The 21,614-nt window shown below is 40.5% G+C and overlaps 1 protein-coding gene across 1 annotated transcript in view; it reads left to right on the top strand.

Annotated features, from left to right (window-relative positions):
* Positions 1–21,614, top strand: part of NEB (nebulin) — a gene marked incomplete at both ends in the record, with an annotated part of 225,065 nt that overhangs the window by 161,458 nt on the left and 41,993 nt on the right. The window contains 18 exons of the mRNA XM_079710699.1: positions 2,006–2,119; positions 2,436–2,633; positions 2,969–3,073; positions 3,715–3,819; positions 4,673–4,780; positions 5,859–5,966; positions 7,379–7,486; positions 8,041–8,145; positions 8,249–8,353; positions 9,366–9,464; positions 9,798–9,908; positions 13,649–13,753; positions 14,438–14,542; positions 15,182–15,286; positions 17,375–17,479; positions 17,635–17,739; positions 18,390–18,494; positions 19,964–20,068. Of these exons, the coding sequence (XP_079566825.1) occupies positions 2,006–2,119; positions 2,436–2,633; positions 2,969–3,073; positions 3,715–3,819; positions 4,673–4,780; positions 5,859–5,966; positions 7,379–7,486; positions 8,041–8,145; positions 8,249–8,353; positions 9,366–9,464; positions 9,798–9,908; positions 13,649–13,753; positions 14,438–14,542; positions 15,182–15,286; positions 17,375–17,479; positions 17,635–17,739; positions 18,390–18,494; positions 19,964–20,068 (2,001 nt within the window). The remainder of the gene's footprint in view (positions 1–2,005; positions 2,120–2,435; positions 2,634–2,968; positions 3,074–3,714; positions 3,820–4,672; positions 4,781–5,858; positions 5,967–7,378; positions 7,487–8,040; positions 8,146–8,248; positions 8,354–9,365; positions 9,465–9,797; positions 9,909–13,648; positions 13,754–14,437; positions 14,543–15,181; positions 15,287–17,374; positions 17,480–17,634; positions 17,740–18,389; positions 18,495–19,963; positions 20,069–21,614) is intronic.

The following is a 21,614-nucleotide window of genomic DNA, read 5'->3' as shown; positions in this document are numbered from 1 at the left end:
TCTGTGCACTTATGCTTCCTCTCAAGGGCCCTGAAGTCCAGAGAGAGTCACAGACACTTACATGAAGGACAACGATGTGACCTTTTAGGCTGCCTGCCTGAAAATGACATGGATGGATACACTCTATTTTAGCCAGAAATGGGAATAGGTATAGGACATAATATGCCATACAAAATACTCTTTTCCAATAGAATTATGTGGACATTGCTATAAAAAATAAACCAGTGATGTACAGCAGAAACTAACACAACATTGTAAATCAACTAAACTTCAATAAAAATTAATTAAAAAAATAAAAAATAAATAAATTGTACCCTTAAAAATAAACAGTGAATGTGGGAACTAGTTATTGCACCAGACCCAAATACATGATTTAAAAGTAAATCATTATCTTTATCACTATGAAATATAAAAATTTAAAAATCTTGAAATTCAATTTTTTTAAAACAGAACTTTTCTTAGGTATAGACATAATTTTTTTAAAATCCTAAATCACATGAGCTGTTTAAATATAGTATAGTATAAAATCTTAGCACTTTTAACCCTTTATGCCTAATATGTTCTTAAGTAAAACTTTTTATTGTAAAACTCCCTATAACCTTCACTGCAGTTCTAATAAGCCTAATTCTCTTTCAGAAACTTTACTTCTATTAGAGACATTTACTTCTTAATTATGAACATTTTATGTAACACTTTAGACCAGTATTTCTCAAATCTTTTTTTTTTTGACCATGACCCACACTGAGAGATTTATTTTGTACTGCAAGTCAACACACACACACACACACAACTGAAGTTTTTGTGAGTGCCTTCTGATATAAGCATTTTACAGAAGAGTACTTATCGCTACACTAAAGGCAGTGCATCCTGATCTTTCAATTCTATTCTCTTCACTTAAATGCTGATGACCCAGGAAACTGATTCCACTACTGTTTAATGGTCCTAGAGAGTCATAGTTTAGAAAAAGACTTTGTTAGACAATGTATGGAATTAATTTAATTTTTACCCAGAGGAAAAGTTAAATCTATATGATTTTTCCCAGAGCCAACTCTATTTGGAAGATTGCAAACAGACTAGCCCAAAGGAGCAAGCTTTTCATTTGGGAAGAGAATTTTTGTAGATAGGATTCAGAAAGTTCAGCAAAGACTTTTTCCTTTAGTCATGAAAAAAATCACAGAATACTATCTTCTTTATAATTGAAGAATAGCTTAGATGTAAGGAGTATGTGAACTAATGTTATGGAAAATTCTGATGGGAATTTTGTTTAGTTTCCAGTCAGTGAAGGGGTTTACTGGAGTTCTGTATATATATACATATATACTCCCATCTTTCCTTTCTTCTTCTTTTTTTTTTTTTTTTTTTACTGAGATGTGGGTCTCTGAGTTGTGAGAGAATTGTTATTTTATTATGTGCTAGGAGATTGGATCTCAGCCTCTGTAAGGGCCTTACTTCCTAATTCATGAAATCATGAAGGATTAATTAATAGGCAATATGGCTTAAGAACTAGACATTGGTTTTCCCATAGAAGTTAGTTGCACTGTATTTTTGGAAAACCTTGTAGAAACTGAAATTCAAGTATTGAGTCTCTTAAGCATCAGGCTTGTCAGTTATTTAAAAAGAAAGAAATTCCTGAGTACATTTTTCATCTTTCACTTATGGTTAAGAAAAACAAAACCAATATCACAAAAGAGATCATTTAAAAATTACATAATCTTTAAAAGTAGTTGTGGTAACAGTAGAAGTACCAGTATTGGTACAGGGGTTTTAAAACCGGTACCTAATGAACATTTACACACAGTCTGCTCTAATCCTCAGGTAATCTGGAGGCAGGCACTGTGCCACCTCTGCCTGTGGCCACAGACAAGGAAACAAGCTCAGAGAAGTGCTGACCCCAAGGTGGCCCATCTTAGAGTCGGGTCCTTCTGTTAAGTCTCATGCGTTTTTAACAATTCAGATCCATTACTCTTCAAAACTGTGTTTCTTCCTTTGTATTTTCTCTCTATAGAACAAATATCGGGAAGAATATGAAAAGTTCAAAGCTCTTTATACTTTACCCAAAACTGTTGAAGATGATCTGAACACGGCACGGTGCCTCCGAGTTGGCAAGTTTAACATCGACGTAAGTGACCCCAAAGGCTGGCTTCAAAAGTCAAGTAACGGAGCCACGAACTATAAATCAGAACATGTTCTGTTCAACAACGCGTATGGCGTTGACCATGCACGTGTGAGGAAGCTAAGTGTTCTTTCAGTCCATACTGCTTCCCCCACTGCCATGAATCTGTAGAAAGTGTCAGAAACTTTGAGTCCCCACCCCGCCCCCAACCAACTGCTGTAAATTGGTTCCCCTGACCTCTCTGGTGTCTAAGAAAGGCACATATCGCCATGATTCCTTGCATAATTCCCTGTGTAACTGGCACGTTACATTATCTTCACAGCGCCTGTACAGATCAGTTTATGAGAAGAACAAGATGAAAATCCACGTGGTGCCCGACATGGTAGAGATGGTTACTGCTAAGGATTCTCAGAAGAAAATCAGCGAGGTCGATTACCGCCTTCACCTCCACGAGTGGATTTGCCACCCCGACTTGCAAATCAACAGTCACGTCAGGAAGGTCACAGACGAGATCAGCGATGTAAGCCCATTGCTTATGAAGATCTCTCCTCCCCAGGCCCATACGCCCACCCTGAAGAGAGACTGACTCACCTCATTCTTCACCTGGTTCTTCAGCTCAGCCCTCTTCCAGTATTGCTTTTCTATACACCATAGGTCTGTCAGGAATTCGGGGCCATCCCTGGAAGCAGGGCTCTCTATGCTGTTGTCTCCAGGACACCCACGGCCTCAGGGCATAATGTCTTGCTTTTCGTTCCACAAGGTCATCCTGGGTCTGGAGGGTGTCCATGTCTTTGGTGTTAAAGTTACAGTAAAGTTTTCTTTTTCTGACCCCCTCCATCTGATGCAATCCCCTAGATTGTGTACAAGGATGATCTCAACTGGCTGAAAGGCATTGGTTGCTACATCTGGGACACTCCTGAGATTCTCCACGCCAAGCATGCTTACGATCTACGCAATGATGTGAGTTTGCCTTGTTTTTTGTTTTTTTAGCTCTTTAAAGTATGTTTCCTTCTCTGTGTAGTCTAGCGTCAAGGAGAGAGTATGTAAAGTATAGACATTGTCACACCTAGCTGCGTCTCAAGTGGTGCTGAGGATGGCTGAGCTGGAAGAAGATGCTGCGGGGCAGAGCGCCCATTTCTCAGGAGTGCAAACAATGCAGATGAGCTGTCCCACTGTCCTCTGGTGGAGAAGGGACCCCTGGCTCTTCTCGCCACCTTCTGAACTATTTTGGATGTATTACTGCACACATAATCCTCATGAGAAAAAACTCATTTGTTAGGAGTCTTTGATGTTATAGATGGGGTCTATTTGTAAAGAGGATTAGCTAGGCAAAATAATACTATAATCAAGATTTCAGGAAGAAAGCTTAAACATTCCTAGGAAAGCAGTTGTCAAGCCTCCTAGAAGACTCAAAAAGATCCATGTGACTGTAAGCATTGATTATGCCGATTGTTATAAAATTCAAGTGCATGTTAGTCTGTTGAATAAGGGCTAATGTATGTAAATGCCATGAGTTAAAAGCAACCAAACCCTCTGTGAAAACCAGCAATTTCTAATATAATGAATGGTCTAACACAGGCTTATTTTCTTCCTTTCGGCAGATCAAGTACAAAGCTCACGTGCAGAAAACAAGGAATAACTACAAGTTGGTTACTGACACTCCCATCTATGTTCAGGCTGTCAAAAGTGGGAAACAACTAAGTGACGTAAGTGCCCACTGGGAAGGTTACTGCCGGGAGAGTAAAGACAGGGCCACTGCTCCAGCAGAAGTGGGAAAAACCAAAGTAGGACAAGGCCAGGCCTTTTCTCAATGGGAAACCAGAGTTGGTGCCTTAGAAAGTACTTAAGAGTCTGCTCTTATTTCCTAAAACCTGATATGTTCCATCAGTTTCCTGGGGCGGCCTTGTAAGTGATCCAAATCTATGAAATCCATGGATTTAAAAAGCTTTTAGAGCTTCCAAGGTTACTTTTGTATCCTTGTGTCGTAAGCAACGGTTTATGCCTCGTAGAATCAGCCTTCTAATACATTAGTGCTCAGTATGGTAGGATGAGGAGGGGAAGGTCTCTGCAGTTACAGATGTGGCCTCTACCACGCATAATCAGTGAGGCTTGAGAGAAGCTCTTAATCCCCCAAGCCTCAGCATCCTTATGCAGATGAGTAGAAAGTGGATAGAAAGCACCCCCTGTAATGGCACAGTGACACAGGGCAGGCTGCCCATTTTTTTTTTATTAACCCCAAAGGTTAATAAGCAAATATTAACTCCCACCAATGAGTCAGGATGTGAAAACTTACTCTTTTGGAATAGGTAGTGGTAAAATGCCCACTCTTCCTCTTCTTGTACCTGAGTTGACTCTTCCACTGATTTTTCAGTGTGAGGTCCATATACCCTGGCTGTGGTCCTGGTGGGCAAAGCACAGTATATGAGATAGAGTTCCCAAGTCAAAGGGGAGCAGGCTATTATTTTTTATAATAGGAGACTTGGGTTTGCGTTTACTTTGCTTCTTTCTAACCCTGCTGCCGTAGTCCACTCAGCTCACTCTGCTTCTCTCTGCACCCAGGCCGTCTACCACCATGACTACGTGCACAGCGTCAGAGGCAAAGTGGCTCCAACCACAAAAACTGTGGATCTGGACCGGGCCCTTCATGCACACAAGCTCCAGAGTGAGGTGAGAAATGAGACCTGGACAGAGTGCCCAGCAGAAATCCAGGACTCAGCTGATGAGGGCCAGGCCTCTGTAGAAGTGGCCTTGGCTTGGGCATCCTCAGCCTTTACAGTTTACATCCTGACCTTGTAAATTGTAAAGGCTGTTTCATTCACATGAGCTAAACAAAACAAAACAAAAAACAGTGCACTGCTTGTCTTCCCTCTTGGCTGAGAGCAAGCAGTGGGCATTTTTGGAGCAATGCTTGCATAGAAGTTACATAGAACAGGGTCAGTCTACTATCTCTGCTCTCAAAAAGCTTAAAATCCAAGACAAGATGACAAAGACAAGGCAGATAATCATAAAAGACTATTTATTCAGTACAATAAGAGATAAAGCTAGAAATTGCTGTTGGAATTCAGAAGAGAAGGAAACTAGATTCCACTCACATATTTAATATCCCTGTTCTTTGTTATCTGGTGGTGCTACTTTGGTCTCACCTTTAATGCTACTATCCTATACTGAATGTTAAAAGTAATTTGGTTTTTAATATTTTAAATACTATTCTTACTCCTTTAGCTCCCCCGAGAGACAGACTATTTCAAATCACAGATAGAAACTCCTTTCCTCCTCCTGCCAGGAATATGAGCCTCCTGACCTGACAACCTAACATCAAGACACTGTATTTATGGGGCCCTGGGGGCTTCCAAAGATGCATCTTATAATTATGACTATCTCGGGGATTGGTGATGGCTTGAATATCAGCTAAGGGTAGGGTTAACCACAGAGGTGGCACTAGGTACCTATTTACTTTTCCCAAATTCTTGCTGGTTGCCATGCAGTCAACCAGGCATATGTTTAGAAACACAGAGGATTATTTTCTATAAACCCCTTCACTCATTGCTCTTTTTTTGAAAGCAATATGTTAAGAGTAATTTGATTCATTGCTTGACTCTTAGAATTTAGTTAATTTCTTCTTGAAATCAATTCAGTGAGTGTAAGTACAGTAAGTATCAAATTGAAAACCTGGATCTGACTTGTTTAACTTAGATCAGTCATTTGATGTAGCTCTCATTTAACCTGCTCTTCTTTATCCCGGCAGCATCTATACCGAAGAGCTGGCCTGCACTCCCTGCCCACTGGATATAGGCTTCCGGTTGACACTCCTCACTTCAAACACACCAAGGACACCCGATACATGAGCAGCTATGTGAGTGGTCTCCTCTTCATTAAGATGGGGCTTAAAGTGGGCAGGGGGACACTAATATTTGTTAATAGTCTATTCTCATCCCCCTAATCACACCCTGAAGTTTCAACATGATACAATGATGGGAGCAGCGAAGGGGAGACCGTGTGTTTTCTAGGGGTGCTGCTCCTGCAATTCGGCAGTGCCTGGGTAGCCCAGTGGGTTAGCGTAGGATCTTCATGGGGTTGTATCTGCATCACTCAGTTACCTTGGCTTAGGGATCATGGCTGCCATGATGCCTCTACTTCTTTTGGCCTTGGCACAGAAGCATCCTGAACTATCCCAAGCCATCTACTGGAAATGCAACTTCATACATGCACTACTGCTGTGTAGCGATAGTGTTGTCTTCCTTCTGCAACATTTCATTGCAGAAGATGCAACATCACCGCGTGTTCCTTTGAAAGGAAAGGCTCTGATACGTGCCCCACTACTTACCCTCTGTGCCCATTTCATAGAAATCTCAGAGGGATAGTTAGACTCTCACTACCTGAGAGCATTGCCCAGGCATTAGCTCTGATACCAACCTTTCCCACTAGTGTCAGGTTCGGACTTGGTGAACAAGGCCTGAAGAAGCGTAGGCTATCCCAGTGACTCTGGCCTTCAGGTCATACCCACAAACCAACCATCAGCTGAAGAATGAGCTCTTCATTCCACATTGCCCTCCAGAGTCCTGGAAATCAAACCTGCTGACCAGCAAAGTCCCATAGTCTGTGGCCCAATAATATGGTTTCCAAAACAGAGTCACAGATTTAATCTTCTAACATCATTTTTTTTTTTTTTTTTTTTTTTTTTTTTTTTTTTGTAGTACGCGGGCCTCTCACTGTTGTGGCCTCTCCCGTTGCGGAGCACAGGCTCCGGACGCGCAGGCCCAGCGGCCATGGCTCACGGGCCCAGCCGCTCCGCGGCATGTGGGATCCTCCCCAACTGGGGCACGAACCCGTGTCCCCTGCATCGGCAGGCGGACTGTCAACCACTGCGCCACCAGGGAAGCCCCTAACATCATTTTTTAAATAGTCTATAAAGCCATTCATCCATCAGTCTTACAATTGGTCTCTTGTTTCTGCTTTGCATTTCTTAATTTCCTAGCCATATTGGGACTAAAAATACAGGTTTTTCTTGCATTTTGCATACCTACTTACAAACAGATTTAATCTAGGCAACCCTGAGTTGTATTCCTTTCTGGACCTGGCTTTATTAGCCAACAAATAATTTTCAAGACTCAGATTATTACAAAAATTTTGTCAGTGACTTTTTTTCATACTTAATGCTTAGAGAGTAATTTTCAAATGAAAGCAACCGCCCTTTTCCATTTGAGAAATGTGATGCTTACTCTCTGTTCACCCATCAGTGACCTCATTCTCACTTTGCGTCTGCAGTTCAAGTACAAAGAAGTTTATGAACACATGAAGGCAAATGGGTATACCCTTGGACCCAATGACGTCCCATTTGTCAATGTCCGAAGGGTCAACAACGTTACCAGCGAGGTACTGTAAATGTTAGTTCTGTGGAGGAGTTTCAAAGACCATGGCTTTGTTTGAAATGCATTAAGAATTAATTGTATTTCAGCTATAAACTTACACATCAGAAATGAGTAAGGAGATCCTTTTTTTCACCATTTTGATACTGATATCCTGTGGCAATGTTTTTTTTATTTTGGTAATGCCATTGTAGAGACCCACCCCATCCATAGATTATAATGCAAATTGATTCCTTCTTTTGACATTTGTATTCAAAAATCTTTAGTAAGGTTGCATGTTAGTCTGACTCATAAACCTGGTTTTCTACATAAACTATTGGTCTGAATATCTAACCCTACTATCCAACCATCTGATAGAAAGTGGAAAGACTGTGCTCAGAATTCTTCACCCAAACAAAATAAATATCACTTTCTATTTTTTCTAATTTCAATCATTTTCTGTATCCTTAATCTCACTTCTCATGGCTCTTTAAATATGTACAATATTTGATTGTTGATTAGTGTATAGATGCCCTCATCATCCTACACTAACCATCTGGAATGGTTTTCCCTCTAATGTAGAGACTGTATCGACAGTTGTACCACAAACTGAAAGACAAGATCCACACAACTCCCGACACGCCTGAAATCCGCCAAGTCAGGAAGACACAAGAGGCTGTCAGCGAGGTGGGTATTTTCTTAGGAGAGAGGGGAGACCATGGAACCCAGGGATGAATGTCAACCATTCGGTCTCTAATTTATGTGTTTATGGGCATTTTATTCCCTGTAGTTGATTTACAAATCAGACTTCTTCAAGATGCAAGGCCAGATGATCTCTCTGCCATTCACACCCCAAGTGCTCCATTGCCGCTACGTGGGAGACATCACCAGTGACGTAAGCATCTCATACGGGTCTTTCTGGAAGACTCTTACCAAGAGGCAGGCTTGCTCTCAGCATGTAAGCCAACCAGTCTTTGAGCAGCCTTTTGCATTGAGTAAACTTCTAAACTGAGTGTAGAACTTGGAGGTAAAGCAGTGTGGAAGCAGGACCCCATATTTCTCCAGCTATGGAAATAGTAGTAAGAGGACCACTTGGGAGATACAAGAATGGCTGACCACCATTCTACATTCAACACCAAATCATTACCAGCTCCTCACTCCAAGTGGCCTCTGTCCAAGTCATGTTTAGTATCTTTCTCCTACTCACCCCTGCTCCCACCCACTTTAGCTACTTCCTGCTGAAGTTTTTCTTTTCTCCTTGTATGTTTACTTCTCATAAAATACCACTCCATTTAATCTATGGTATTTTTCATCCATATAATAATAAAATAATAGCCATATCCTCTTCTCAGTTCAGGGTTAGCAATTTAAATTTTAAAAACCTGCGGGACTTCCCTGGTCTCGCAGTGGTTAAGAATCCACCTGCCAATGCAGGGGACTCGGGTTCGAGCCCTGGTCTGGGAAGATCCCACATGCTGCAGAGCAACTAAGCCCATGTGTCACAACTACTGAGCCTGCACTCTAGAGCCCATGAGCCACAACATCTGAGCCCATGTGCCACAACTACTGAAGCCCGCGCGCCTAGAGCCCATGCTCCACAATAAGAGAAGCCACCACAATGAGAAGCCCACACACTACAACAAAGAGTGCCCTCTGCTCGCTGCAACTAGAGAAAACCTGAGTGCAGCAACAAAGACCCAATGCAACCAAAAATAAATAAATAAATAAGTTAAAAAAAATTTTTTTAAACCTATGACTTATTTGAGTTCAAGCAAACTCAGAGTACAGGGTGGATGTTTTGAACCAAAATGAAAGATCCATCACTAAAAAAGTATCACTGCTCTGTCTTATTTGTTCTTGATTTATATTTGCTCATGACCAGCTATATTTCTATGTTTGTGACACAGATTAAATACAAAGAAGACTTGCAGATCCTGAGGGGACTAGGCTGCTTCCTGTATGACACTCCTGACATGGTCCGCTCCCGGCACCTGCGGAAGCTCTGGGTGAGTGCACACCATCCCAACACGCAGCTCCTCCTGCACAGCTTCACAAAGCTGGGCAGAAGGAATCTTTGTCTGTAGCTTCTGTTAAGGGGAAATTTGCCATTAACTCACTGAGCAAGTCATGACCCACTCAAGATGATCTGTGCTTCCTAAAAAAGGTAATGAGCTTAGTTAAATGATGGTTATTTTTGGTCCTGCTTGGGAAGACCTCCAGGACACAGGGAGGGTCAGTGAGGCTTGCACATGCCAGCTATTTGAAAGACAACATGTGACCATGACATGCAATTCCTGAAGTGATTAATCAACTTGTATTTCCATTGCTGTTTTTTAAAGTCTAATTACCTGTACACCGATAATGCAAGGAAGATGCGAGACAAATACAAAGTGGTGCTTGACACTCCAGAATACAGAAAAGTGCAGGAATTGAAGACACATCTGAGTGAAGTAAGTAACCCTGTCACCACAAGGGCCTCCTTCCTCTAGCGATCTTTTTTTAGGTAATTATATTGGGCCAAAATCTCCCTCTGCCTTTAATTACAGAGTGGCCACCCTGTCTAAACAAGTCAGTTGACCTCACTTTGCCTCAATTTACTTATTTTGTCCCTTTTTAATAAGATGAGGCTATTGATACTTGCCCTACCTATGACTAAGACAGCTGAGAGTTTACATGATTTTATAGGTTAGAGAGTCCTTCTGTCTTACACTATTGTTGTCTCCAAACTGAATTTATTTCAAAAATTTCTCTCTCAATAATTCCTGCTGTCAGGAACCCTAATCATGGCAGTGCAATTTGAAAAGTTTTTCAATGGCTCTCTGCTCTGCTGCCCACTCAGGAAATTCCAAACAACTTAGTTTCATTTTCATCTGCCCCACCTGGCACCCAGGCTCCTGATTTATTGCCATTAGTTGTGCATAGATCTGATCCTCTCACCTATGTTGGTCCCTTGAGGGTTGGCCCCCCATCTTATTTAGATGTGTATCCTATAGTGCTTTGGCCATAACAGATGTCCGTGTTTGCCAAGGACGAAATGTGCTTTCTAAAGGTAAGGGCACCCCACAAATGTAAATGGTTGCTCCTATTATAGGTCAGTGGGCCATCCTCATTCAACTCAGTTTGTCTTGTGGACTCATTTATCAGACTCCATAAAGCTGTCAGGCCACTTCATTGATTCCCCATTCTTAATAACTCTGATGGCTGCTGTTTAGGGATCACTTATGTCCTTAGACTTAAAGAAGCCTTGGCAAATCAGGCGCTGTCCTCAGTGGAGAAGATGTGCAGCCTCCTACACTTGGAGTGAGCCAGGGCAGAGGATGATTCATTCTTCAGCTCTTACAAATGCTACATTGAGCACGTTTGCTTTCCTGAGCACTTCCCTCTGTTATTTCAACCAGTGCTAGCACTCAGATAGGAATGCGTATGGGGTTTCTTCTCAGTAAAGGTGCCTCTCCACGCTGGCTAAGTATCAGAATCATCTCTGAAATATTTTAAAACTACCCTTGAGTGGGCTCCAGCCTCAAGCCCCACACTAGATTCTCTATGTCTAGACATGTGCATATTTTTAGCTGCCTCACAGATGATTCTAATATTCAAGCAGTGTTGGAAACCACTGCTTTAAAGTATCACATCTCTCCTCCAGCCAATAATTAAATAAATAAAAATTGGTAACTTAAAGTGTTTATTGGCATCTTTTGAACTACCTTTACTTCTCTCAGCTGTCTAGGTTCAGAATTATCTAAAACTTTAATTTCTCTTCTTCCCAATTCCTATTGGGATTTTGTGCATATTATGCAACAACACTGAGGAAGAAAAATAGATATTTTTTAGTAGTGCAATTTCTCTCACACTTGCCTCACTGTAGAATGACCTGAGCTTGAGAAAATACCGATTTGAGCTACTACCCTGGATTCAGAAGGTCTGGGGTACAGCCTGCAAATCTGTTCTTACTAAGGGGGTTTTAGGATCAGGTGAGTTTGGGAACACTGGCTTAGTAAAAAGTTTGATGGCCAAAAGTTCAAGTTATTGACTTTTGACTTATCTTTAAATTGTGCAGATTCTTGACACATATATATCTGTAGTACTAGGAAACAGAGATGTTGTCCCAAGGAGTATAAACAATGCATACCTAAGTACAGGGGAAATACACTTCAAAGGGAATCATAAAAATGGCATGGGAGAGGTGGGTCTTAGTTCCAGATTTACTTCCAATTTGTTGTGTGACTTTTTCTAATTCACAACTTTAACACCCTAATTTCCTGAGCTAGAGAATTGGACTAGGTAATGATTTGGGCTTCTTTTAGCCATAAAATTCTGTGATGTGTTGATTTGATTTATTCAAAAATTTAACCTGGGAGAAACAGTAAATTTCTGTTTTGTTTATCTCCTTTCTTTCACTGGTAACACCAAAAACAGCCCTAAGCAGAAGAGCTATATTTTGTTTCAACTTGCACTTATATATAATTTACATGTAAAGAAATGGACACGTACATACATGTGTATATACATATTATTTATTTCCTACATTTTATCTGTTCAACCAGCATTTTTATCTGTGATTAGGATTTATTTGTTATCCATTTAGACTTTCTCGTTTACCTCATTATATTAAATATCCTCAATATTTATTAGAGGACTACTGTTTTTCAGATCTTCTATCTAAATATGAGGTGATAAAAGAATGATAAAACTGAGCTCCTGCATTCCATGGGCTCATAATCTCTGGGAAGAAACTGACATCAATATCATAAATGGTATCCTATAGGAATGATCAAGACAGTATGGACTCCAGGAGTTCTCCAGGCAGATAAGAGTGGGAACAAAATTCTAGGTAGAAGGCACAGTATGGGAAATTGGCCATAATGAGTTCTAGAAACTGGGACTAGTTTCAAATATCACATGGGGAGTGTAGAAGACTGTTGGGAAATGAGACTGGAGACATAGGATAGAAGAAGCCAGGTTATGAAGACTCGTGGGTGATATATTAATGATCTTGGACTTGATGAAAAGTCATTGATGAATTATTTCTGAACAGGATAGATCTGAGCATTAACATCTAAATAGATCTGAACTCAAAGAAAATCTCTTTCTTGGGCTTGTGAAAGATGGGTAAGCCATGTGAAGTGTCCAATAGAGGATTTGGGAAGGTGGTTTAGAGGCTCTTAAGGATGTGTAGAAAGAAACAATACAGGAGGCTGAACTAGGGCCATGGCAGTGGGAAAGGAGAAGAAGGTCAGATTTAAGGAGTATCACAAAGTTAGGAGCCCAGGATCCATGACCATTTTGATGTGGGAATGAGGGAGAAGGGGTCTAGGATGACTCCCCAAGTTTCTGGCCTGCATGACTAGGATATCAAGGAACCATTTAACAAAATTTGAAAACCATCAACCTCAAATTGATGGTTGAGGTCCTGGGTAGAGGTGAGGTTAACCAAGGAGAATGTATACAGTAAAAGGGGCCAACCCTTAACTCTAGCTAATAGCAGCCTTTGGGGGAGTGCAGAACTATAGAAGGAAGCCGAGGAGTGCCTAGAAAGATGGGAGGCCACCTAAGGGAGAATGGGGGAATGGAAGGCAGAGAACAGAGTTCAGGAATGAAATTGCTGAGCAGTTACAGTTGCTGCAGAAAAGCATTCTAGGATGTAGCAATTGTAATTGTTTGTGGTAGTCTTAATGCAATTCACTTCATTGGAGTGGTTAGGTAGAAGCCAAACTATTGCCTTGTGAAATTAATCAAAAGAGAAAAAGGCAAAACAGATAGTTTGCTTGGTTGTGAAAGAAAGGAAAAAGGTCATTGGCAGAACTTGGAAAAGGCTTAATGAAGGGAGGGACTTGGGTCTGTTTGCAGAAGAAGGGAGAGGGCTGGAACACCGGGAAGGTTGAAGATATAGAGAGGCAGAGGGTAACTGCTAGAACAGGGTCCTAGAAGGGACAGGTGAGAAGGGAACAAGAACACAGCAGGTGGCTTGGAACTTGGACAGGCTGCAGAAAGTCTCTAATTTTGATACAAGGAAAAAAAGAAAAGGAAGGCTAAGGAGGTTAAAAAAATGTATTGGTTTATTGGACAGAAACTGAGATTGTTGCAGTGGGAGAGGCCCTGCTTTTTCTCTGAAGTAAGCAATAAAGGCATCTGCAGAGCATAGAATGTGTCAATGAAGCAGAAATGATGGTTATGACTGTTTTATGTCCAGCTGGTGTACAGAGCTGCAGGCAAGAAGCAGAAGTCAATCTTCACTTCAGTTCCTGATACTCCTGATCTTATAAGAGCCAAGCGAGGGCAGAAGCTTCAGAGTCAGGTAACCTTCACACATGAAGATCCATAAACCTGCCACAGGGGGTGGTTCTGTGTGCCTGACCACTCCTGTCAGTAGCAGACCCTCACACTTGGTCGTCCTGATGCAGCCTCATGCCCTTTAACTTCAAGAAGCTGTTTTCTTTGGGGCTGTCTTCACTATGGTATGTTTTACATGAGCAGGTAATGCCATGTCTTCTAAGTTCTATACAACTTTAGTCATTGGATGAGTGGTCTGTGGATTCCAGGTGGTGAAAATAAATTTTTTAATTCATTCCATAGGACCTATATTTTGTCCACAGATAAATGAAACCACAATTCAGGCAAAAATGAAAAAAAGAATATGTTGAAGACTATCAGAATCCTCTCATTCTTCTATTAGCATTTTTTATCACGTGGATTTAGACTAGAACATACTCAGCAGCAGGAATGTTAGATGACTGGAGCATGTATATGTGTTTCCTAATGTGAGAGAGGGAGAAACAAACAGAAACACACATAACAACAACAACAACAAAAAATCAGGACAAGTAGACACTGCCCTCCCATCTTAGGGTTAGAAATGAGTAAAGAGGACTGAATACTAAATAAGGGGTGTTTTATCTCTGTAACATCTGATCCCTATTCTTTGTTTTTAATTCTTATTGGCATATAGTTGATTTATAATGTTGTGCCTATTATCATTTAGTATCTGTATGTTGAACTTGCCACCAAAGAGAGACCACATCATCATGCTGGAAACCAGACCACAGCCTTGAAGCATGCTAAAGACGTGAAGGACATGGTCAGTGAGGTAAGTTGGGAATTCACCCAGGCACTGAGCTAAAGAAACAAATCCTGGGCTTCCCTGGTGGCGCAGTGGTTGAGAGTTCGCCTGCTGATGCAGGGCACACGGGTTCGTGCCCCGGTCCAGGAAGATCCCACATGCTGCAGAGTGGCTGAGCCCGTGAGCCATGGCCGCTGGGCCTGTGCATCCGGAACCTATGCTCCGCAATGGGAGAGGCCACAACAGTGAGAGGCCCGCGTACCGCAAAAAAAAAAAAAAAAAAAAAAAAAGAAACAAGTCCTTTGCTAAAACCTTCACCTGCTGGGAGTTCCCTGGTGGTCTAGTGGTTAGGATTCATTCACTGCAATGTCCTGGGTTCAATCCCTGGTGATGAACTGAGATCCCATAAGATATGCAGCATGGCCAAGATAAAAATAAATAAATAAATTTAATTAATTTAAAAAAAAACCTTCACCTGCTGCCTCTGATTAGAGAGCTCATTTCTATAAGTTGTGCTCAACAGCATCAAGAAACAGAAGGCAGAGCTATTCTCTTAACGAGCATGATCCAGTGTGTCCCTAGGCTGGATCTGTTCCATGGTTGTGAATTGGGAGGGATGAAAACACTTGAACTTAAATTTCTCTCTCTTCCATCTTTATTTCTTAGAAAAAGTACAAAATTCAATATGAAAAGATGAAGGACAAGTACACTCCAGTTCCAGATACGCCAATCCTCATCAGAGCCAAGAAGGCTTACTGGAATGCCAGTGATGTATGCATCCCTCCCTTCTTTCTTCATTGTGATGGGGCAGCTGAAGTGGAAACACCTAAGAAGCATAAGATATTACAGTCATATCCATAATTCAAAGTCCTGGCCCACAGTACAGATCAGGAAAGAAACAAAAACACAAAAGCCAAACAGACAGGCACAAACAATACCATTTGGCAAAGTCATTAAGAATAATGCTGAGAGATGCTGAAAACCTACCGCTTTTCTCATTGCTCTTCCAAGCAAAAATATGACCCTTCTTCTAATTCTTTGGTGGCATTTCCTAGGGATACTTGATGTTGCTTATCCATAAAATGTTGTTCTTGGAAACAGCCAAACACGGTTTCAAATCCTGATGCTGTGATTTGCCTGCTGTATGACTCCATATAATTTACCTAATTCTTTGGATCCTCTTTTCTTGTATGCGAAATGAGGATAAGAATTGTGATAATTAAATTAGACTAAACAAGATAACAGATACACGTTTCTAGCACAGTGCAGGGCTCTTAGTTGACACTCAGAAAATGTTTGTTCCTCTCCTCTCTTGATCGCCTAAATCATGTGAATGACATGTTTGTAGAATTCAGAGGGACAGACTTTCATTTCCCATACCACGTGATCAAGGACAGAGTGCCTTTCAACAGTAATGAGATTATCTGTTAATGAAGATATGAAATGAATCAACCCGGTTAGATGGCCAGTCCTTACCAGTTTTGTGTCCCAGAGCCCAATTATGAATGCATTGCACCTATTACCAGAACCAGGATCTCTGGAGGACTGGAGGACTGGTTGGGACTTAACCCAGCCAAAAGCTCAAAGCAACCCCCTCACCCTCAGTTTAGCAACATAGCTCTAGGATTTCAAGCATCTTAAGTGGTTACAGTAATCCCTAAGCAGAATTGTGAAAGTGTACAGCAAATTGGAACAATATCTTAGTTCTGTAATTTTGTCGGAAATTTTCAGTTGCAGCTAAAAGGCGTCTGCTAGTTGGAAGAAGACCATGTCGGTTTGCTTAAAAATATAAGCTGAAAAAATTATATGCTACCCTCAAAATCTATTTGCTAGGATAGCTTTTGTCTTCTTGTGACAACCCCATCTTTATCACTTCAAGGTTACTGTTGAATATTAATTTGAACCAAGCTTGCTCTGCATCACCACTTCTCAGGGATGTCCACACAGTGAAATTGGCCCCTGGAGCTCATTATACGCCACTGGACAGCTCTATCCCCAGGGCTTTGTCAGTACCAATACTGGTAACTCTAACCTTTGAAATAGTCCAGCTGGTATGTGGCATTAAATTTAGCCTATCTACCGTGGCTATCCCCACAGGTAGAGCTAAAGGATCTTAGATTACCCATCTGAAAAACAAAGTTAAAGTTAAAGGCCTCCTTCACTATGTGTTTGCTCAGCTACCCAAAAAGAAAAGATTCGTTCGAGCTTGAAAACAGAGTGCTCAGAGAAGTACTCATTTTGTGTAGATGAGATGAATCTTCTATGATATTCTTAGGTTAAGGTCAGAGCTGTTGACTTTTGAAATACCACAAAGATAAAGATTGAAATGGAATAAAATTTTAGGACTGCTCCATGGAAAAGGCATTTTAACACCAGGAGTTAGAAACTAAATCTTTCTCCTTTTTCCACGTACATTAGTATGTCTTGGGCTCAACAAAGTTATGCTTTTTTTTTTTTCTCCTCCCAAATGAGCTTTTTGTCTGCTTGTTTTACGTTTAAATAAACTTTTTATTTTAAGTAGTTTTAGATTTACAGGAAAGTTGCAGTGATAGTACAGAGAGTTCCCATATAGCCTATACCCAGTTTCCCTTGTTGTTACCACCCTACAATACCATGGGACATTTGTCACAAATCAATATTGATACATTATTATTAACTAAACTCCACACTTTATGCAGATTTCTTTAGTTTTCTCCGAATGTCCTTTTTCTCTTCCAGGATGTGAAAGAGGTTTTTAATCTCTCCAAATTTTTTCAAGGGAAAACATAAGAGATAAGGCTCAGGAGAGTTCAAGGTTAAAAGAGCTTAGTTATTTAACTTGGTAGTTCTTCATAATCCATGTGCTTTTCCTCTTTCCAGCTACGCTATAAAGAAACATTTCAAAAGACCAAAGGGAAATACCGCACTGTGAAGGATGCTCTAGACATCGTTTATCATCGCAAAGTCACAGACCACATCAGTAAAGTACGCTCCTCTATATTTCTACTTGTGTTGGGCTCAGTAACCCACCATAATTTTTAAAAGTATCCTCCCTTTCCTAAAACTCTCTGGAGACAAATGGACTTTTTTACATTAAATTTGGGTAAGACGTTAAAGCTGTCTTTGTGCTTTTACCACAGATAAAATACAAGGAGAACTACATGAGCCAGCTGGGAATCTGGAAGTCCATTCCTGATCACCCTGAGCATTTCCGCCATCGAGCAGTCACTGATGCAGTCAGTGATGTGAGTCTTGAAATCTTCTATTTTTACATATAAATTAATATGTCCACATGACAACGAAATCAAACACTGCATAAAAACTGATTAAACACTTGACTAAATTTTAGCTCTTGTGTATGGATGTTTAAGTCATAAAGCTCATTGCTAAATAAGTGAGCTTCAACTCAGGAGACAGAAAAATATATTCAAATTTATAAACCGAATTTTTCTTCTAAATGTGTTACATCATAATACACGACTGGAAGTGATATATTTCATGTAAATGATAACCTATTTTTGAGCAACTGAAGAGACAACTTCATGACAATTAAGTAATTAAGACACATGACAATGCTCATTTAGAAAGAAATTTCAGCTCTTTATATGAAAATACAGCTGCCGAGCTAATGATATACTCTCTAGGCAAGTATGCCTGTTAAATTTGAATTGCTTTACTTGGTATTAAAATGAAAAATTCCATATGCAATACAGTACACCATAAAGTGAGCAGAAATCAGTATTTTTGGAAATGTCTCTTAAATAATTATTTCAATAATTTATTATTCTATATACCTTAGTGGTCAGACCTTCTATTTGTTCTACTTGTATCGATCCTAACCTACTGCTATTTGGAGATAGGTACTTAAAACTCTTTGGTGATATTCTTCTCCCAGGTAAAATATAAAGAAGATTTGACCTGGCTTAAAGGCATCGGTTGCTATGCCTTTGATACCCCTGACTTCACTCTGGCTGAAAAGAACAAGACTCTCTACAGCAAGGTATATATCAACTCAACGGTAACGGCCACATCCATGAAATGTACTCCAGTGCCCATGGAGAGAATTAGTACTGAGGAAACAGCTTCTCATATTTCCATCCCTATCTCCTTGCTTCTTGACCCTAAAGTTGGAGTATATACTACATTATTCACTCTCCTCAGGAATTATTTTAGTATTGGCCTCATTGACAATAGTAATCATTTATTTACATCACTCATTTGAATTTGATAAAAGGCCATCTCAGTACAATTCCTCATGGCTCTTCCAGAATTTCCTAATATGTCTCTGGGTGATTTGGTATGGAAGCAAATAGAAAGTGAGATTATTTTAATCTACAAACTTGACGTGTGACTTGAAGCAAATAACTTTGTTTTTATGGCCTCATTTTCCTACTTACAAAATAAAGCAGTTGGATTAGCTTCCTTTGAGTTCTAAAATAGAAGTCAGCACACTTTTCTGAAAGGTTCCAGATAGTAAACACTTTACACTTTGTGGACCACATTCATTCTGTCACATATTCTTTGTTACAATCCCTTAGTACTATATAAAAAAGTTTTTTCTTAGTTCATGGGGCTATTTAAAAACAGGTAGTGGGGCTTCCCTGGTGGCGCAGTGGTTGAGAGTCCGCCTGCCGATGCAGGGGACGGGGGTTCGTGCCCCGGTCCAGGAAGATCCCACATACCGCAGAACGGCTGGGCCCATGAGCCATGGCCACTGAGCCTGCGCGTCTGGAGCCTGTGCTCCGCAACGGGAGAGGCCACAACAGTGAGAGGCCCGTACCACAAAAAAAAAAAAATAAATAAAAACATAAAAAATAAAAACAGGTAGTGATCTAGATGCTAGCATACCCCTGCTCTAAAATATTATGATTATCTGATTCATTACTGGAAAACTACTTCTAATTAACGGACTAAAAACTGCCTTCGAGGGCTTCTCTGGTGGTGCAGTGGTTGGGAGTCCGCCTGCTGATGCAGGGGACACGGGTTCGTGCCCCGGTCTGGGAAGATCCCACATGCCGTGGAGCAGCTGGGCCTGTGAGCCATGGCCGCTGAGCCTGCGTGTCCGGAGCCTGTGCTCCGCAACAGGAGAGGCCACAACTGAGAGGCCCACGTAACGCAAAAAAAAAAAAAAAAAAAAAAAAACTGCCTTCGAGTGCACATGGAAATACATTCAAAGTAAAATAATAATCACTATAAGTATTGAAACAAAGAAGAAACTGATTTGGATTTTTGTCCAATATGGAATATAGATCTATTTGACATCCATTCAATGAAAGTATGTATTTGGGGGCTAGTTTTTAAGACATTGAGGTGGGTATACCCTTCATTGCCTTGGGAGCCAGAGTGTGTTCAGTAATTACTTGTTATCTCTATGAATGAATTAATCACAATTGTATACAATAAATGGCATGTCTCATTCTTAAGATAATCACAACATGCTATCAAGTAACCATGTTCTATTTTCTCTAGTATAAGTATAAAGAGGTATTTGAAAGGACGAAGTCAGATTTCAAGTATGTTGCTGATTGTCCAATCAATAGGCATTTCAAGTTCGCAACTCAATTGATGAATGAGGTATGTATGACCCGATCCAGTTGAGCCTATTAGCATCCCTTAAGTCTATAAATGACGTTTGATTAAAACCCAATACCTAAAATGACAGGAAAGCCATTTTAGTGTTGATTCAAGATTACTCATCGGGAAGGCTCTTATAATATCACTATCTGATGAGCTCTGCCAAAAGCATGAATAAGAACAAAGGAAAGGGCTGTCCAGAGTGGAGTGAGGTCCCCACAGCCAGCACAGCCTCTGCTCACACTAGCACAGGGCAGCACAGCCCTTTGGGTGACGAGAGCAAAGAGGTAAAGGATTTTGTTGACTCTCAGCTGAACTCCCTTCAACAGGGAGTGTATAGGATTCTGTGTAGAGTTGGAAGACCCAGAAGTTCAAAGTTAACTTAGTATCCCTTACCAAGGCACAGAAATGGCAGCCCTAAGGGGGTAGTTGTGATTCACGCCTTCAAATGTATTGCCATTGTGACTCATACATTGGTGCAGAGAAGTGTCCATTTGCACTCAGAATATTCCTTTACCTTCTACCCAGTTTTTCCTGGAACTGTCTTTGCAATAGTTTAAGGTAAATTTAGCTTAAAATGATGAAAGAAGCAAGCTATGAATTAATGTATGTATGGATGGTTTTTACATTTAATTTCCTATCTTTGTATTTTCCACAGATTTACATAAATTCAAAAACAATGTTAGAAAAATAGTAAAATGTGTCAGAAAGTGAAAATGTAGCCGATGGTATATTTATTTCAATATATAACTTTTTTGTTGTTTATAAATTTGATTTAGTTTATTTTCAGTAGATTTCCAGGTGGGATGACTCTGAAGAATTACTGTTGGTAGCTTCCTAGGAAGACAGTCTTGATATATTTTGTTTCTATTTTTCTAATTCACGAAGGATTTCCAGGTCTCTTTTATAATCAAATAAATTAACTAGCATATTAGAATGTGTCCATGAATATACCTTTTGACTCTCACAGCCTAAAGTAGTAAACCTGTAGCTTGTCAGTGCCTTATTTTAAATACAGTGTAAGATGTCATAAAACTTAACATGGCTAATGACGTCATATGTAAAGATGGAACATGTTTAGGTACAAGGTACTTCAATTTTGATGTTATAACTAATCTAGTCCAAGCCCCAGCCTTCTCCAGGCCATCTTCCTTTGCTTAATTCTGTTCACCTCCCTATTTTCATTACCCTGGATGCTTTGGGAACCCACCTCTAGAAAGGACATTTTTTCTGGCTCTCTGAAGTATCTTGGGACATTTGTGTATAGCCTTGAAGTTGTACTCTTGCTATAATTTGATATGATGTTTGAGCAGAAAAAATACAGAGCTGATTATGAGCAGCGGAAAGATAAATACCACCTGGTAGTCGATGAGCCTAGACATCTGCTGGCTAAGATCGCAGGCGACCAGATCAGTCAGGTACTGTGATGGGGCCGCCTGGACGGCCAAGCAGTACTGTGCTCCAAGTTTCTCATGAGATGTCGTCCCGTCTGCTGCAAGGATGTCATAGGTTCTGCCTATGATATTGGGATGTTCTGTTCCAAATT

The sequence above is a fragment of the Hyperoodon ampullatus genome, assembly GCF_949752795.1.
Source record: "Hyperoodon ampullatus genome assembly, chromosome: 8".
NCBI lineage: Eukaryota > Metazoa > Chordata > Mammalia > Artiodactyla > Ziphiidae > Hyperoodon > Hyperoodon ampullatus.
This window is presented reverse-complemented; position numbering and strand designations above follow the sequence as displayed.